The sequence below is a fragment of the Schistocerca serialis genome, chromosome 7, assembly GCF_023864345.2.
Source record: "Schistocerca serialis cubense isolate TAMUIC-IGC-003099 chromosome 7, iqSchSeri2.2, whole genome shotgun sequence".
Taxonomy (NCBI): Eukaryota; Metazoa; Arthropoda; class Insecta; order Orthoptera; family Acrididae; genus Schistocerca; species Schistocerca serialis.
The window spans coordinates 484,900,471-484,920,453 of NC_064644.1; the positions used below are offsets into that span (position 1 = coordinate 484,900,471).

Here is a 19,983-nt window from a genome sequence, read left to right on the forward strand (position 1 = left end):
GCAAAACACTGCGAAAGTTATGACAGAGAGTACTTCAAACTTCACCAGTTATTATGGCTGCTTCCCAAATCCATTCAAGTATGGAGTGTGAGAACAATGATTATTTAAAAACTTTTGTGCATGGGGTTGTAGAAAAATATCTGCTACCAATCACAATAAAAGGTTTTTTATTCGTCACATGACCGGTTTCGGGCTTGCGCCCATCTTCAGGTGTTTATACATTCATTTACATGTTTGTACGTTTGGAGATCACTGTATAAATACAAAAAAATTATTTGCTGGTAACTACACAAATACCAGTTGGACAATTGTAAGTGGTAAGGCAGCATTTGACGAAAATAGATATGTACTTACAAAAATATGAAGCCCAATTATTACAGTGCACATCATAATAGTGTTATATGGAGCTATACCTGATATATGGACGTGAAAATGACCATAAGTGTGTAACTAAGTGGCAAAACTACCATCACAGCATAACTGTAATAATGGTGCTTCATCTTTTTGTAAGTACAGATATGTTTTCGTGAAATGCTGCCTTACCACTTACAATTGTCCCACTTGTATTTCTGTAGTCTCCAGCAAATAATTTTTTTGTATTTATACAGTGATCTCCAAAAGTACAAACATGTAAATGAATGTATACACACCTGAAGATGGGCGCAAGCCCGAAACTGGTCGTGTGACGAATAACCAACCTTTTATTGTGACTGGTAGCGGATATTTTGCTACAACCCCATAAAGGAACAGCCACGGAGTTCGACAGCATCCACAGTGGATAAACTTCATTCAACTTTTGTGCATATAGTATAGTCTACTCTTGTCCTCATGATGCCTATGGTTGTAATACATGTGTGACAAGTATATTTCCACCTTCTTCATTTAAGACTGCTTCTTGAGACTCTGTAAGTAGTCTTTTTCAGAATAGTTTGCCTCCGTCTGCTACTGCACTTTCTTCAGCATCTCAGTGACGCCGTCCTGTGAGTCAAGCTAACCTGACATCATTCATGCTGCCCTTCTCAGCGTGCATTCAGAATCCCCTGCTGGTTCTATTTAGCATGAGTCTTATATGAAGTGTTTGGAGGCAGCTGCATGTGACTCTAGTTAGTGTCTAGCAAAGTGAAGGAACTGTATTTCCTTGGACGAAATAAAATCTTTGACAGACGAAGCAAAGAGGTCATAGAAAGAAGAGTATCATAGGCAAAGGGGTACTCCTGTCTAATATAAATCTGCTATTATCAAACATTTGTCTTCATGTGAGGAAGATATTTCTGATAATTTTGGTCTGGACCACAATATTCTATGGAAGTAAATTATGAAGTGTAGAAACACCGAAAAGAGGCGACTCAAAGCCTTTGATATGTGGTGCTACAGATAGATGCTGAGAATTAGACTGACAAAAGAAATTCGGCATAACCGGCAATGAAAGAAATGTGTGGAAAATACTGAAAAGAAGAATAAATGATAGAATTAAAGGGCAAGTGCAATTATGTGTACAAAAAGTTATATTCTGAGATGAATAGTCTGGCACAGGAGGGGAAGTTAGGGCTTGTCACATCAAACCAGTCGGAGTACTGATGACCCAAAGAAACTCTCAAATAATTCGAAGCTACTGCAAATGGTCGTTTTGGAGGGCACCCCAGAGTCCTGTACCGGGGATTCCAAAAATAATTCAAGTACCATCGTCTATTATGAACCGCGTCTCTCCTACAGGAAGTATGGGTCCTGTTACTGCTCCTCCACTTAACTGTATGTGACGTATTAGTGATAGGGCTAGGCACACTATGCAGAACAGACAGAACTCCCAGTATTGCTCTCATCCCCCAAACCAAAAATGTAACGTGCAGTCTACCAATGATATCGAAACTGAACCAGTGAGATTTACTTCACCGGTCGGTAATTCTGCTGTGTCCTGTGCCAAGGGGAGGATAATGCAGAACAGGCAGCGCCTATTAATTGTCAACGGTACAATTGTGCATCGAAGAATGATACGCCTTGCAGAAATGCCAACAGTGGATAGCAAGGAACATCAGATGCATTTAGTGTGGATGCCTTCAGGTCTCATCCAACATGTTGAAAACGCTATTCTGGCAACCACTGAGGGAACAGTGTACAGTCAACTACGCATTTTGGCGAATGTTGGAACTAACTATACCTGCCAAAAGTCATTCCCAGATTACTCCAGTGACTAGGGGAGGGGGGGGGGGTGAGGCTGAGATGGGTGATGGTGCGGAGCCATTATTGGAGCAGGCAAAAATAGATATGCATGATGACACCATTCGTGACATCATGCAACATTACCAGATTTCTCACGCCTCTCCTCACGCCACCCCATGACATAATAGGACAACTGCTTCATGTAAAAAATGGGGAGATATTCGGAAATTGAAGATGGAAAACTTAGTTAGTTCTCCGTAGTATAAAATCTAAACTGGCGAACACAGTTAATTAATCCTACTGGATTTTCCCTAGCAGTATGATATCAGAATTGAAGGTGGCGATCCAAGATTGCAGACTCTGGGACAACAGTGCAGCTAGAGTGGTTTTCCGGTCATCTGTGCTAAGATTAGATTCCAAGATAGTGATACGAGATGGTTACGTGTCCTAGTGGGTTTTCCCAGGTCCTCTGACATCAGAATCTAGCTTACTGATCTGTTGATAGTAGTGCAGCATGTGTGGTTGCCAGGTCACTTGCGCTAACTGTAGAATCCCTGATGGCTGACAAAGATGGCCACATGTTCTGTTGGGTTTTCCCCAGAACTATGATGTCAGAATCAAAGACTGACTATCTGGTGAAACTGGATGAGTTGCATGGTTGCCAGATCGATTGTACTAAGTATACAGTCAGGGACGGTGTACCTGGAGAAAATTGTGTAGCCTGTATTGTTGTTAGATTTCATTCGTCCTTAGTATAAAATTAAAGACCTGTGTAAAAGAGACGGTAAATTTTTAAAAAAATTACAATTCTTCTAATTTTAAAATTTGTCGTGTCAAACAGCTTCCATGTTCAAACAATTTCTCCCAGCCAGTTTGATATCCCATATGTTCTGTTTAAACAGTTGAAACTTAACAATTTATAATCACAAGAGCTGCACTTCCCTAAGTTTATAACTGTGTTCTGTTGAAACATTTGTGATGGGATACGGGGGGAAACAGTGGTGTCTTCATTTTGAAAATGCAACAGAGGCTCTTCAGTGGCCATGAAGATTTCCATATCAACATTACATCTGGATACCATAGATTGATCAGCTGATTGTGAATTGTCATAGAACGGACCAGTCCACTGTGTCTAGTCTGCTGCTGCTGAGCACCAGGTCGATAGTGGTCACGATTAGCCTTGACTAATGCCACTAATGTGCTCAAGATAACTGCATGTCAACAGGTCAGCTGCTCCTGCAGAACAACCCACAGCACCACAGATCATCGGAACAGTCTCAAATTTAGAGTCCAAGAGTTCATCGGCCTTAAATTAAAAAATTGGGAGAAATTCTATAACCAGCATAATACTTATGACTTCCACCGCTAACATGTTTTTATTGAGGTTAAAATCATGCGGAGATTTGAAAATGCAAGAAGATCCCGTATGCCTTTGCCCATATTGAAAAATGTAGCAGCCAACTCTTACATCAAACCTCCACAACACCATACTATTTCGAGTGTCCTTGGGAATAATTCGAAAATCACACAAGCACATTCATTCTAGTGAGAATTTGTGCAGTAGCATTGGGACCTAAAGGTTTATGAATGCTGTTTTTAAAATATATTAGTAATAAATTGATTTGTGGGCAGCTATTAAACAAGCAGAACATCCAACCCCCACCTAAGTCAAAAACGAATGAATCTGTAAGCACCAGGCATGTATAAACCATTCTTCAGAGCTAAGCAAGTTTATATGAAGTGTCTAGTCGGTTTGCAACCGTCAGAAAAGGTGGAGACAGATTTGATGAATAATACAAACATACAAACATCAAAAACGTTTTGCATCACCTCGGTTCCGAGAGTCCCGGAACCTGTACAGAAAACTGGAATAGTGATCAACATAAACGTCTTTTCTGTCCTTTTTCTTGGTCTTGAAAACCACACATTGCATATTGTACCACCATACAGCGAGGTCCTTAGAAGTGGCGGTCCAGATTGCTGTACAGACCGGTACCTCTGATACCCAGTAGCACGTCCTCTTGCACTGATGCATACCTGTGTTCGTCGTGGCATACTATCCACAAGTTCATCAAGTCACTGTTGGTCCAGATTGTTCCACTTCTCAACGGCGATTCGGCGTAGATCCCTCACAGTGGTTGGTGGGTCACGTCGTCCATAAACAGCGTTTTCCAATCCATCCCAGGCAGGCTCGATATGGTTCATGTCTGGAGAACACGCTGGCCACACTAGTCTAAATTCATAACCTAACATCAAACCTTTCGTCACAGGAATATACACTTCACCTCATTCAGGAGGAAAAATAAAGCATGTATTCAGACAAATTACACCTGATGATGGACTCACAGGGTCCGAAATGCATCGTGTTCTTAATAAAAGTCGAAAAATTGTTACTGAAGGCGTTTTTTAATTCATACCTCCAGTGTTTGTGATATTATTTTATGCATTCAGACACGGAGTGCAATAAGAGAAAATTTTTAACAGTCGCCTTAGCTTTGGCCGTGGCTGCAGCGACTTTGGAGTTAGGGTACATTATTATCTGGATAAGAAGATTCCGAGCGAAATTTTGAAATCAAATTGATTTCCAAATTAATTGAAATGATTAATAAACTACCTCTACCACCATCCCCATTATGTGTTTTCTTCAGCGGGTACATGGATCACCGGGTCCCCAAACCGTCCCCCCTCCCATGCTGGCGTGTATTTCGAATTTTGTTGCGAATTTCAAAAATGGAGGGAATTTCTTTGTCCTAGAGCTGTGGTGATGTTCCACCCCACCTTCTCCCACAGAGATTGTGTGGCTTTTTTTCTTTTTTGCTCGCGTCACCAGAATTAGTGATAGAGGTCGAGTCTATGCTCAGCTGTCGCTGTGGAAGCATCATAATGTGTTCGATCACTGAGATAAATGTAAAGGACAGAGTGGCTTTCAATAGCTGTAATACATATGCTCAAAGTTTACTAACACAGAGGATGGAAGACTATGATAATGGAAGAGTGTAAGAGAAAGAAGCAGAAGAATTCAGTTCAGCAGATCGTGACAATACATAGGGATGGAACCAATATGCACGTTCCAACCAATTCAAATGCATGCACACCTGCAAACTACTGAGATATTCGGCATGAAGCACTGACTTTTCCAAAAAGGAAGAGGCGGGCAGTTGATGCTAATTCGCTTCAGTGGAAGCATATTCGTGTATGCGGTATACGCCATTGAAGAGCTTCAGCTGCTTATCCCTGTCCGCTTCCCCCTCCACCAACCCTTCCTCTCATCCCATCATCACCCATTCGTCATCCTCACTGCTGTGCGGAATATGTTCTACCTAAGAGCTGCGGATAACTGACCAGAAGGAGTTAACAGCTTTGTTGCCTGTAAGCATGCAGCCCAGGATTGTGCCTATAGCGTCCAACAGGCTTATTGGAAAGGAGTTGTATTGCAAGAATGCCTGAAGAAGAAGAGGACTACTGTCCAGCAGGTAAGGGCTATACAGCAGCATGGCATGAAGATGCAATCTGCAAGTCAGGCAGACAATTGCTGTTGTTGTAACTGCTTCCCATATACTTCCAACTACCCACTTTCAACTACTTTTCGACGTCACCCGACTACATACTTGCCCCATTTGAATTACATGCATGCGGATTAATGTATACAGCATATGTCTTAGAATATTTGATAGAGTGGCGGATATATAATTTATTAAACTTATTATTAACTATATTATTTATTAACTTTTATGTATACATTTACATACAGAAAACAACTCATTCCTTAATATTGTTAGGTACAGTTTCAATAATGTCCAATTTAATTTTTAACTTATAACTTAAATCCACATCTGAATCATCTGTTTCTTACTCCAGCCAGTAATTTGACAATACAGAGAAGGGATGATCTCGAATTCTAATATATATCTCATTTTTTCCTGTGAACTGCCTCTTTTATGGCTTTAACAATTAGTTCTGTTCGTTCTAGAAATTCTCCTAGACGACAGCATTCAGGTGTTTTAACTTTTTCTCTTATTTCCTGCATGACACTGTTGTTATACCATTCAACATCTACCTGGGTGTGGCAAGCCAGTTCTTCTGTAGAACATTCTTGTGGAATTTCGGCATAGAACGTGAAGTTTACAACTTTTTCAAACGAAGTGCTATTAAATGTTGTTATTTCGTGCATTTAGGCGCTACAAACTGTTGTTCTGTTGCTAAGTTTGTGCCATCAAACCCATCCCGTTTCGATATAATGTATCCATACTTTTCAAGTGGATCCAAGCAGAAATGGAGTTTGATAAACAGATTTCTCAAGTGCTCTTTAACATAGTAAACATACTCCAATCCGCCGTTTTCGCCCAGGACTCCAATGTATGGCCACTTAGCAATGCTCTTTATAGTAAATTTTATTATCTTGTATTCCCCAGTCGTTGCCAGATTTCTCCATACACTGTGTTTAAAGTCATACGTAAACCCGGGCTGCACATCCGCGTCCGCGTATCGCTTTTCCATTTGCAGCTTATATTCTTCATTTATGACAGTGTATTCTACGTCACTCTAGTTTTTTTTATCTTCACTTCCATGTCCTCCGTTTCCAGTTTCCTTTCCCGTGGACATAACACATTAATTATACTTAAAACTCTAATTTCTTTAAAGGGGAGTTGTTTAAGTCTGTGTGATACATTTACTCTTACCTTAGGACGTGAGGAATGACGTTGCTCGTGTCAACCAGTACCAATTCTGTAATATCTATATCAGACAATATTGTACAGAACAATATTCTAGACTGAGAAAAATAAGTTTTTCCTGCTCTAAGATAACACTTCTGTATAATACTTATATCGTATTTATTGGAGTTGGAGCTAAGAATCTCCGCGTACTTTATCGGTAGACAATTAAAACTGTATACAGACAGATCGTAGCTGATAAGCTTTTCTCGGTCTGGAGTATCTGGAAGACTTAGTTGCACACCTGACAATTTTCGGATATTCATTACCTGAAGAGCCAAAGAAAATGGTACACCTAATATCGTGTAGGGCCCCCGCAAGCAAGCAGAAGTGTCGCAACACGATGTGGCTTGGAGTCAACTAATGTGTGAAGTAGTGCTGGAGAGAACGGGCACCAGAATCCAGCAGGGCTGCCGATAAATCCGTAAGAGTACGAGGGAATGGAGATGTCTTCAAGTTGCTAGGCGTCCCAGATGCGCTGATTAATGTTCACGTGTCTGGATTCTGGTTGCCAGCATTAGTGTTTCAACTCAGAAGAGTGTTTGTTTAGCCACTCTGCAGAAATTCTGATCATGTGCTTACACCCAGGAAGACGTGGAACGTTACATCAATAGTGTCATTCAGGATATAAGAGAAAAAGTTAAAACCCCCAAGTGGTGTCGTCTAGGAGAACTGCCAGAAGGAACAGAACTAATTGTTAAAGCCGTAAAAGAGGTAGCTTACAGGAAAAAAATGAGATGTATAATGGAATTCGAGAACATACTTTCTCTGTATTTGTCAAATTACTGGCTGGAGAAAGAAACAGATGATTCAGATGTGGATTTAAGTTATAAGTCAAAAGTCAAATTGGACATTATTAAAACTATACCTAACAAAATTAAGGAATGATTTGTATGCTGTATGTAAATGTATGTGTAAAATTTAATAAATACGTTGTACTGCAGTATTTGCTTGTTTTCTTCGCTACTCTGTTGAAAATCCTAAAACATTTCCTATATAGAATGATCCATATGCACATATTTCCGATGGGGAAAGTGTGTACTCAGGTGATCTTGAGAAGTATTTGAAACTAGGTAGTTTTCATACCTATAACACTTTATGCTAAGCCGACAGCTAGTTATATTGTAATTGGACTTCTGAGCAGTGTGAGGTTATATATATCCGCTCTTCTTCTTGTCATGCTGCTCCCCCTCCTCGGTAATAGCTGTTTTCCCTTCAGTTAAGCCGCTTGTTTTCAGTGTCCCCTTCTTAATAACAGCTATTTCCCTTTCAATTAAGTCGTTTACTTTCTTTTCCGTTGAATTAACCCGACCATTTAGTTTATCGTTCAGCCTCAGAAGGGCATGACAATATCTCTCTGATTCCTTGCGTATGCCTCCAACTTTAAGTTCGAGAGTTTGAATTTTCGCGTCCATGTACGAGCGAATGTTTTGCTTATGCACACCCATCCCATCAGACGGAGTTCTCAGCATGCACGTGACTTTATCTCTGGTGATGTGTATATTAATGTACTCATCTCTATTTGTGGCTATATACGCCGGCCGATGTGGCCGAGCGTTTCTAGGCGCTACAGTCTGGAATCGCGCTACCGCTACGGTCCGAATCCTGCCTCGGGCATGGATGTGTGTGATGTCCTTAGGATAGTTAGGTTTACGTAGTTCTAAGTTCTGGGGGACTGATGACCTCAGATGTTAAGTCCCATAGTGCTCAGAGCCATTTGAACCATATGGCTGTATACAGGGTGATTATAATTAAAGTTACACTCTCAAAACGCTGTAGAAATAACATCACTGGTCAGAATGACGTCAAAGTGCAACGGAATATTATCGAAGAAGGGGGAAAATGTATGGCAGAAGAAAAAAAAATAGTGTGAAAGTGGATCAATAGATGGCGCCGTATGTGCCAGAATACGTATATGAAAACACCTGTTATTCCCACGACCCACTGAAGTTGATATAAACACGTCGGGTACACGGCTTTTCATCCCACTCCTACGTTCACTTGTGCCGTCGGACTCATCAGTGTTTTGTGCGCCGTGCCAACGTGTTTTCAGTGTTGTTATCGTCACATGTGAACGACTCCGTGTTTTTTATGTCTCTGTGCCCTCTCTCTTTTGCCCGTCACTTTGTTCATTGTCATTCACCATGTTTTATACTCTTGTAAAACGCTATGGCTGAAGAGCGGCGTAGTGTGCCGCTGCCAGCCTACCTGAGTTGTACAGGTTTTAAAATAACAATAAAGTAAAAAAAAAAAAAAAACGGCTTTTCCTCCTTTCGCTTCTGCGACGTTCGCCATGACTGTCTCAATGCAGGATCGCGCTCTGCTTGTAAAGCTGTATTACAAGAATGATGTATGCGCACACGTCGCTCTGCAGAAGTTCCGGACACTGAAGGGTTTGAAGAGAGGCGTTGGTCCGATGACTTCCACGGATCTGGGGAAAATTGTTCGCAAATTCAAAAAGACGATTCCTTTTGGTGTGTAACCTGGTAGAGGGAGGAAACGAATTGATTCGTCATTAGTGGAAGCAGTGACCATAGCAGTTCGGGAGGAGACGAGTGCTGGCGTGCAAACGTGTAGTGCACGGAGAACTGCCCGAACATTGGACATACCCGTGAGCACGGTGCATAAAATCCCTCGAAACATCCTTCTTTGCTACCCATTCAAAATTACCCGTGTGCACGAGCTGCTTTCTGTTGACCTACCAGCAAGAGAGACTTTTGCTTTAGAATTTATTGCTCGCATGGGACAATGATTGGCAGTGGTTGACTTTGTGGACACACGAAGCCCACTTTCATCTGACAGGATATGGCAATAGACAGAGTTGTCGAGCATGGGCAACGGAAGATCCACGCACAAATCAACCAATACCACTTCATCCTGAAAAGGTCACTGTGAGGTGAGGGTTTACGGCATCATTTATCGTATGGCCATATTTTTCGAAGAGACAGATGCTTTCGGTCCTGTTACCTGTACTGTTCTTGGTGGCAGATCCAGTCTCTTCAAAGCTATTAATCCAACATTTTATCGCGTTTATCGACGGAACGGCATCATGACATCCTAAATTATAAAAACGCATAAATTCCCCCCGCGCCGCTATCAAACTGTCATTGTTTTCATAAAACATTTTTATGGCTAACGCACGCTATTGACCGTTCCGCTGATCTATGTTTACTGAAATGACGGACTGTTTAGTCGCTGTCACGAACCGGCAGTGTTGCTGCCTGCCCATGGCTGCCACTACTCACTTCGAGCAGTCCCGTTATTCTGTGTCACCCTGTACTACAGAAAACTGCTGAGGGGAATTGCTGACATATCAGTATCACTCACGCAGCTGCTAAGGAAATGTGTGAAATTCATGTCGACAGAAGAGTGTAAGAATGCAATTGAGTAAATAAAGAGAGTTTTGACATCTAGTACAGTTCTAGTATTCATTGACTTTCAGAAGGTCTTTATCCTTTTGTGTCACACACCTAATCATGCTTTGGGATGTGTTTTAAGTCAGGAGGTTAATGGAGATGAGCATCCTGTAGCCTACGCATCGAGTCAGCTGCATGCAGCAGAGAAAAACTGTTCGACAACAGAGAGGATTCACTAAGCCTCTTTTATGACATCACGTATTTTAGATGTTTATCTACATGGGGGGGGGGGGGGGGGAATTGTCGAATAGCACCGAGCACGCTGCCTTGAATTGGTTATTGGGAGTGAAAGACCTGGCTAGCTGGCTGACAAGACGATTCCTGAGACACGACGAATTCGACTGCAAAATAGTATGTAAGCCAAATCAGAAGCACAGGAAAGTAAATACATTAAGCGGAAAGGTCTTGCGCAGTAGCAGGCAGTGCAGAGAACTGACATCGATTTAAACAGTACAGGACGCAACCAAAGTTTTGCACATTTGGTGGACTGTAGTACATAGATAGTACCAAAAACGTTTAAGGAGGAGATTTTAAAGGAAGCGTGTGATTATGTTTTATCTGGTAATGGAGGGTGCAGAGCAACAAATCAGGGAGGAGCCGAGAGGTGCTTTTGTAGAGGAAGGATAGCGGATGAGGTTCAATACGTGAGGGATTGCGTCCAGTGTGCACTGTGAGCGGACTTGAATCGTAATTGAATGCCATTTCAAAAGCTTCCAGAAGCATCAAAATCATTTGAATTGCGTGAAATTGATGTTTTAGGACCGTTCAGTCATACACCAGCTAAAAACTAATTCGTATTGACTCTCACAACACCAAGGGGAGAGGAGGTGTACATTACACTCACTTTTGGAAAATATTGTAGTTAGCCATGTATTTTACATTTAAAAATTCTGAAAAAGATATTTATAGTTTTTAATGGTATATATCGTATGCCAGGATCTGTAATTATTTTAATTTTTTCAATACAGCTTAACCTAAAAAAATTGTATCTTAACACTGATTGCTAAATTTTTGCAACAAATTTCATGTTCTTAGTTTGAGGTTGAGGACCCTTTATATACATCAATCTACCTTCAAAAAGTATACTGTGAATAAAAGTCAACGACATTTAACGAAGTCTCTATTATTTTAAAATATCTGTGGTGGTCTTAAAGTACCTCTCCCTTGGTGTACACATTACACAACATGCATTGGTGTTGCTGAGATAGTAATAAAATACATTTTCCGGTTCTGGACCACACCTACACCAGTACCTATTTATAAAGTATGTTAATAAAAGATAACAATTAACGAAATTACAGACTAGTTACTAATTTCATCTTGGACTTTCTAAAGAGGATGTATGGTTGTTGCATGTGAAGTAGTTAAGCCCTAATACATTTCGTCCACTGGCCAGTGGTGAAACGGTACTGGTACTTAGTATCTGGGATGCAGATCTAAGATATGTCATGACAACATATAATTCAGAAGTATGAATGAAAACAGTGTTGTCCCCATATGAGATGGTGTATGGTGGGCAAATGCCACCACCGTTCGATTTGATAGAGATAAAGAAAAGTAGAACTTGAGAGTCACTACACGAGTTCCCAAAAACGATACAGAAATAATGGAAACCAATACAGAAGGCAAATAAGAAGGCGTTAGAATGGCTCAAATGGCTCTGAGCACTATGGGACTCAACATCTGAGGCTATCAGTCCCCTAGACTTAGAACTACTTAAACCTAACTAACCTAAGGACATCACACACATCCATGTCCGAGGCAGGATTCGAACCTGCGACCGTAGCAGCAGCGCGGTTCCGGACTGAAGCGCTTAGAACCGCTCGGCCGCAACAGCCGGCTAAGAAGGCGTTAGATAAGCAGGAGAAAGCAGTAAAGCAAGTTTACCACAGTATGAAGTAGAACAATAGGTGATGTTATCCAGCCCACAAAAGCCAAAAAGGGAAGATCAAGAAGTTCATCAATGTATCGGCGACCCTGTTATGTAGTGGAGACTACTTTATTATTCAATTACAAGCTACAGTTACCAAAAAGAATAGCAATAGCTCGTGTTGGGCGTCTACTTCATCTTCGGGGAAGTCCAGTGTTGATTCCAGAAGCGTCAAGGATGGAACTGGAGAACTCGAGGGGAAGCAGCTGGGTTAAGAGACAAGATGTGGTTGAGCCTGTACATCAACTACCACTATCACTTAAATCAAGAAGATTGTTTTGTTTACTTATTTGCGTATGTATAGGAATGTTATGAATGACTTATGTTAGTGTTGAGATTTGTCCTGTTGTTTTGTTGTTTGTGCATGGTCTTGCTAGTCACAACAGACATCTGACGCAAGGAGGAGGAGTGACTTGTATCGCTGTCCCCGGATAGCGATATGTTCAGGACAAGGATAGAAAAGAATACGAGTCATAACTCTGTTTGGTTTTGTCGCGTGAACAGTACTTGTTGGGGTTACAGAAAACATGAAGCGAACTACTGCCTCCGTTCATCCTATTTGCGGAACCAAGCAGACAAAACCTACCTTTCTACTACCACCCAGCATCAGTAGCAGTAAAGGCTGACAAAGTGCGATTATATATTCTACTTCAATTTACAGCAACCGAAAAATGATATGCCATTCACACGTACCCAGTTAAGTGAAGTGTTCTTGGAAAACTCGTGAGGGTGAAGATTCGCGAGATATTATTTATTTCTGAAGTTCATAATAGACATGCGGTAATGACGTAGGAGTAACAAACTTCTCGGAGGACGGACGCCACCGTGTGTCTCACTGCGGCGATGTAAACCAGCCAGAACACGTGCGCAGTGCAATTATTCCTAGATCAACAGAAGGGAATAGATAGTCCGAGGGATAACGTGGAACCCAGACAGCATTTCCATCAAGCAGATTTTCATGGGACTTATCCCACTTCTGACGACATGATAACAATGGCAAATTTTTACGAGCACGGGACGCTGACGGTAGCCGAGTGGATTGAATTTAAGGGCCTACATGCGACATAACAGCGCCAAACTTCCATCTGCCAGCGTTGATAACTGGATTCAGGCAAGGGAACGTTTCACAGTCTCTGTTGCATTGGCTGCATGCACCTTTGGAGTTGTTACCAGCACCAAATGTAGTATTTCTAAATCAGGCATTAGAATCTGACCCCATCCATTCCATAGACTGATTCGGTCCCACACAGAAAGGGAGCATTTCAGCCATGCAGTTAACGCAAGATGTAGAGTAGTTCAGAATAGGACAACGATATGTGACGGTGATTTTTAGTGCTTCAGTACGAAGTGCCGAGGTGGCTCCAATTCTGCTGTGCACACTTTTCATGCAGTTGAGTCGGAGAACTGATAGTCAGGATAAACTAGCAATGGTCCAGATTCCACTAGATTTGATCTCTTGAACAGAAGAGAGAGTGAGAGTGTAACCTTGTAGAACGAATACAGAACAGATGTAAATTTACCGTTGAAAAAGAAGAAAGGAAGCAATGGACCAACTGTGAAGGATTACATCACCAGCAGAGAAGAACTCGTGTTATAAGTAGACTAGTAAGCAAGCAGCAACAAGCAGCATAGAAAGTAGATTTGGATGCAGTATCTAATCCATGTGAGATGTTACTAGTTGATTTAGCTATAAATTTTTCTCCATATGTTGTGCGTATGTGTAGTATTATATTAAACTGGTTATAAGGTCGATGTGATCGATGTGAGGGACTGGCTCGAGGAGTGCGTTGCAGCAGCACTGACATCAGGAGAGTGTGAGAAGTTACCAATGTAATAATTCAATGAGGCTGACGCAGTGCTATGAGGCAGGTTAGCTTGTTGAAAAGTGAACTCAGCAGTACTGCGTTGACTAGTGCAGCAAGGGGCAAGGCAGACTACCACGCTGACAGTGGTAACAGTGATTTCAGACAAGTGACTGATAGTGGAGCACATGAACAACAAGAATGCCACGATCGATTGTAAGTACTAGTCACTTTTGTAATTGAATCCTGCTGAATATCGTAGCCCAACCAGAACGACGAAACTGTTCCGGATGAGGACATAAAATTCTATGTACCGACTGGACAGAAAATCCTAGGAAGTTCTGGTCTTACGTTAAATCAGTAAGTGGCTCGAAACAGCATATCCAGACACTACGGGATGATGATGGCATTGAAACAGAGGATGACACGCGTAAAGCTGAAATACTAAACACCTTTTTCCAAAGCTGTTTCAGAGAGGAAGACCGCACTGCAGTTCCTTCTCTAAATCCTCGCACAAACGAAAAAATGGCTGACATCGAAATAAGTGTCCAAGGAATAGAAAAGCAACTGGAATCACTCAATAGATGAAAGTCCACTGGACCTGACGGGATACCAATTCGATTCTACACAGAGTACGCGAAAGAACTTGCCCCCCTTCTAACAGCCGTGTACCGCAAGTCTCTAGAGGAACGGAGGGTTCCAAATGATTGGAAAAGAGCACAGATAGTCCCAGTCTTCAAGAAGGGTCGTCGAGCAGATGCGCAAAACTATAGACCTATATCTCTGACGTCGATCTGTTGTAGAATTTTAGAACATGTTTTTTGCTCGAGTATCATGTCGTTTTTGGAAACCCAGAATCTACTATGTAGGAATCAACATGGATTCCGGAAACAGCGATCGTGTGAGACCCAACTCGCTTTATTTGTTCATGAGACCCAGAAAATATTAGATACAAGCTCCCAGGTAGATGCTATTTTTCTTGACTTCCGGAAGGCGTTCGATACAGTTCCGCACTGTCGCCTGATAAACAAAGTAAGAGCCTACGGAATATCAGACCAGCTGTGTGGCTGGATTGAAGAGTTTTTAGCAAACAGAACACAACATGTTGTTATCAATGGAGAGACGTCTACAGACGTTAAAGTAACCTCTGGCGTGCCACAGGGGAGTGTTATGGGACCATTGCTTTTCACAATATATATAAATGACCTAGTAGATAGTGTCGGAAGTTCCATGCGGCTTTTCGCGGATGATGCTGTAGTATTCAGAGAAGTTGCAGCATTAGAAAATTGTAGCGAAATGCAGGAAGATCTGCAGCGGATAGGCACTTGGTGCAGGGAGTGGCAACTGACCCTTAACATAGACAAATGTAATGTATTGCGAATACATAGAAAGAAGGATCCTTTATTGTATGATTATATGATAGCGGAACAAACACTGGTAGCAGTTACTTCTGTAAAATATCTGGGAGTATGCGTGCGGAACGATTTGAAGTGGAATGATCATATAAAATTAATTGTTGGTAAGGCGGGTACCAGGTTGAGATTCATTGGGAGAGTGCTTGGAAAATGTAGTCCATCAACAAAGGAGGTGGCTTACAAAACACTCGTTCGACCTATACTTGAGTATTGCTCATCAGTGTGGGATCCGTACCAGATCGGTCTGACGGAGGAGATAGAGAAGATCTAAAGAAGAGCGGCGCGTTTCGTCACAGGGTTATTTGGTAACCGTGATAGTGTTACGGAGATGTTTAATGAACTCAAGTCGCAGACTCTGCAAGAGAGGCGCTCTGCATCGCGGTGTAGCTTGCTCGCCAGGTTTCGAGAGGGTGCGTTTCTGGATGAGGTATCGAATATATTGCTTCCCCCTACTTATACCTCCCGAGGAGATCACGAATGTAAAATTAGAGAGATTAGAGCGCGCGCGGAGGCTTTCAGACAGTCGTTCTTCCCGCGAACCATACGCGACTGGAACAGGAAAGGGAGGTAATGACAGTGGCACGTAAAGTGCCCTCCGCCACACACCGTTGGGTGGCTTGCGGAGTATAAATGTAGATGTAGATGTAGATAACGTGGGTCTTCCAACAGAAGTCCCTGATTTGAGACCACAGAAAGGCCACTCCTTTATGCACTAAGCCCCTCCCCAGACATAGCGCCACGGTGCAGTGGCCCACGCCAGGTCATCTCCAACAACACTGCTACCTCCCATCCTTGGGACAGTTGTCCACCCCCAGTACACACCAGCCGTGTACACGGTGCTCGCACAGGATCTGCATGGCTTGCTTACATAACAAGTCCGCTGATGACAAGTGCGGGCACTATCGTCAGTATCGTGAGGTGCAAAGGCAGGCAGCCCAACTGAATCCAGTGGGCTGTAGGCTGATGATCCAGTACCACGAGCAGCTCAGATGTGGTCTCTGATTAGATGCAAAGACATAAACTAGAATGATAGTGAAATTAACAGGCCCCTTACGCTCCGAACTCAGTTGCCATATTACAGACTCCAGTGATCTACTAAATGCAAAGATTTAGTGCAGAGTGTCTACTGCAGAGCCGTGGCGCCCTCGTTTTCCAGGCACTCAGGCCATTCATACGTATGCGGGCATTACCATACATTACATGCAAGCCAGGCCACAATTCAAAAGCATGACGATAAAAACATACCTTTTCAGCTTGCCATTTCTATAAGCCACTTCCTTTTTCCTGAAATCACAGTAGGAGGTGACGCTAAACTAAAGCCAGTTGGGTACCCTCTAATATTCCACTTATCGGACCCATTAAACGTCACCCAACAAGGTACTTGCTTTGTCTCTCTGATCCGTTACGAATTGAATACTTTGTGCTAAACGCACGCAACACGCTGTTATAACCACTGTTCCAAGGCCTCCGATCACTTTATCGGTAACAGGTACATGAGGGGATCTAATATTGGCTTGCAATTAACGTGTCACGCCTCTGCTCGTTGTTCTAATGCAGTTTAAGTCCACGATGTGTTAACATGAAGCAAGAATTCAAGTGTAAGTGGAATATTCCTCAAATTCTCGAAGTCAGTCTACATGCGTTCTACTTTAAAGTACACTACTGGCCATTAAAATTGCTACGCCAAGAATAAATGCAGATGATAAACGGGTATTCAATGGACAAATATATTATACAACAACTGACATGAGATTACATTTTCACGCAATTTGGGTGCATAGATCCTGAGAAATCAAAACCCAGAACAGCCATCTCTGGCCGTAATAACGGCCTTGATACGCCTGCACATTGAGTCAAACAGAGCTTGGATGATAAGTACAGGTACAGCTGCCCATGCAGCTTCAACACGAGGCCACAGCTCATCAAGAGTAGTGACTGGCGTATTGTGACGAGCCAGTTGCTCGGCCACCATTGACCAGACGTTTTCAATTGGTGGGATATCTGGAGAATGTCCTGGCCAGGGCAACAGATGAACATTTTCTGTATCTAGAAAGGCCCGTACAGGATCTGCAACATGCGGTCGTGCATTATCCTGATGAAATGGTTTCGCAGGAATCGAATGAAGGGTAGAGTCACGCGCCGTAACACATCTGAAATGTAACGTCCACTGTTCAAAGTGCCGTGAAAGCGATCAAGAGGTGACGTGTAACCAATGGCACCCCATACCAACACGCAGGGTGATACGCCAGTATGGCGATGACGAATAAACGCTTCCAGTGTGCGTTCACCACGATGTCGCCAAACACGGATGCGACCATCATGATGCTGTAAACAGAACCTGGATTCATCCAAAAAAAAAAAATGACGTTTTGCCATTCGTGCACCCAGGTTCGACACTGAGTACACCATCGCCGGCGCTCCTGTCTGTGATGCAGCGTCAAGGTTAACCGCAGCCATGGTCTCCGAGCTGATAGTCCATACTGCTGCAAACGTCGTCGAACTGTTCGTACAGATTGTCGATGTCTTGAAAACGTCCCTATCTGATGACTCAGGGATCGAGACGTGGCTGCACGATCCGTTACAGCCATGCGGATAAGATGCCTGTCATCTCGACTGCTAGTGATGCGAGGCCGTTGGGATCCAGCACGGCGTTCCGCATTACCCTCGTGAACCCACCGATTCCATATTCTGCTAACAGTTATTTGATCTCGACCAACGGGAGCATCAATGTCGCGATACGATCAACCGCAATCGCTAAAAGCTACAATCCGACCTTTATCAAAGTCGGAAACGTGATGGTACGCATTTCTCCTCTTTACACGAGGCATCTCAACAACATTTCACCAGGCAACGCCGGTCAACAGCTCTTTGTGCGTGAGAAATTGGTTCGAAACTTTCCTCATGGCAGCAGGTTGTAGGTGTCACCACCGGTGCCAACCTTGTGTGAATGCTCAGAAAAGCTAACCATTTGCATATCGCAGCATCTTCTTCCTATTGATCGTAACCTTCCAGGTGTACCAATTTCAATGGCCAGTAGTGTATATTGAGCATAAAATAACATAGTAACTTCGTGTAGCTGAATGGCCAGGTCCAATTCCCTCAATTCCACACTACTTTGGAGACTTGTATATCGCGAAACTACCTCAATAATTCTACTGCAGAATGGAGACCTACAGTTTAATGTGGAATTCTACCACGTGTCATTCCTAACAAATTTCCATAATGAGGAGTTGAGGCTAGATAAATCCACACCGAAAATATTTGTTCTCCAATCACGATTCGATCCCGTGACCTCTCACTTTCCATATCTAACTGCTAACCTCCGCACTGCTCCACCTGGCCTGACTCTAAGTTAGGGTTCGCATGTTCCATCCTCCGATTAACTATCTTTGCAGTCTCGTTCTCTCACTGTAGTAGGCCCAGTGTTTGTGCTGCAGCTCATGTAGGTCTTCCCATGTACAGCAGCACGAGGCCTCCAGAGCATCGTCAACATGCCAGCACGTGCAGGAGGAGGACAGCTTTCGCCTGAAGCGGTTGATGGGCGTAGTACATGCAGATAAGAAGACACGCCCAGAAACTAATAACATCAACAGAAGCAGCAGAAGCGTTAGCGGCAAACCCTGTGGGGCGAAGGCCGTGACGTCTCTTCAGCAGCTGCAACAGCACCAGAGTGATGCCCCTGTTGAGCACCAGCCACCACCATCTCCACCACCTCTCTGTATTCCTCCACAGCAGAGCGATCATCTCAATCCCGCGGTGCCACCTCTCCCGCAATCACAACCGCTCCCGACGGCACCATCACACTCATTATTACCATCAAAGCTTCCAGCGCACTTCCAGGAACTCAAGCAGCCAAATCCACAACAGATGCAGCTTCCGCGCCGTCGACGACAGCAGCCTCGAGACTTGCCAGAATCTTCCCAGAGACCTGAAGATCCGCCAGCAAATCCAACTTTATCCTGTGAAGCAGCCACCGAGCTGCAGAGGAATTACGAGTGTGAAGACTGCAGCAAGCTCTTTGCCACCAAGGCGTCTCTGAAGGTGTGCAGTCTTTTTTGCTGGACTTCGCCATTTTGCGAGTAACTCTCATAAGGGCTTATATCTGTATCTCTTTTTACCCATTATTTTTATTTACTTCCTTACGAATGGATATTCATTGCTTGATTTTGTTACCGATTTGCACTGATAACGTACATATAAAATTTTCTGTGTGTACATAAGACCAGAAATCTCTAAATTTTTTTTAAATTTTTGAACAGTTACTGCTAGTAGGATTGATATGCTGCATGTTGTACAAGAGTTTATTACTGGTTCGTACCCTCTAGTTACAAGACTTCTTGAAAGTTATTAGTTATGGTCATCACTGAAACTACTCGGCTCCTTCGTCATCGGATAAATATATCAGATGAGTAGCTAATTTCTCCTTCAAATCTGATTCTATTTTTTTTTCCTCTCAAAGACATCGATTTCTGTAAACCTCACGTTGGTTCCTGTCACGTAAACACAGCTATTTCTATTTTCCTGTTAATGTTTTTCGATGCGCAAAGGCAT

At 42.8% G+C, this 19,983-nt stretch overlaps 1 protein-coding gene across 1 annotated transcript in view; it reads left to right on the forward strand.

The window, feature by feature from the left end:
• LOC126413161 (proline-rich protein 36-like) overlaps positions 1 to 19,577 on the forward strand; it is a 75,242-nt gene extending 55,665 nt beyond the window's left edge. The window contains exon 4 of the mRNA XM_050083055.1: positions 18,895 to 19,577. Within this exon, the coding sequence (XP_049939012.1) occupies positions 18,895 to 19,515 (621 nt within the window). The 3' untranslated portion in view covers positions 19,516 to 19,577. The remainder of the gene's footprint in view (positions 1 to 18,894) is intronic.
• Positions 19,578 to 19,983: the final 406 nt, after the last annotated feature.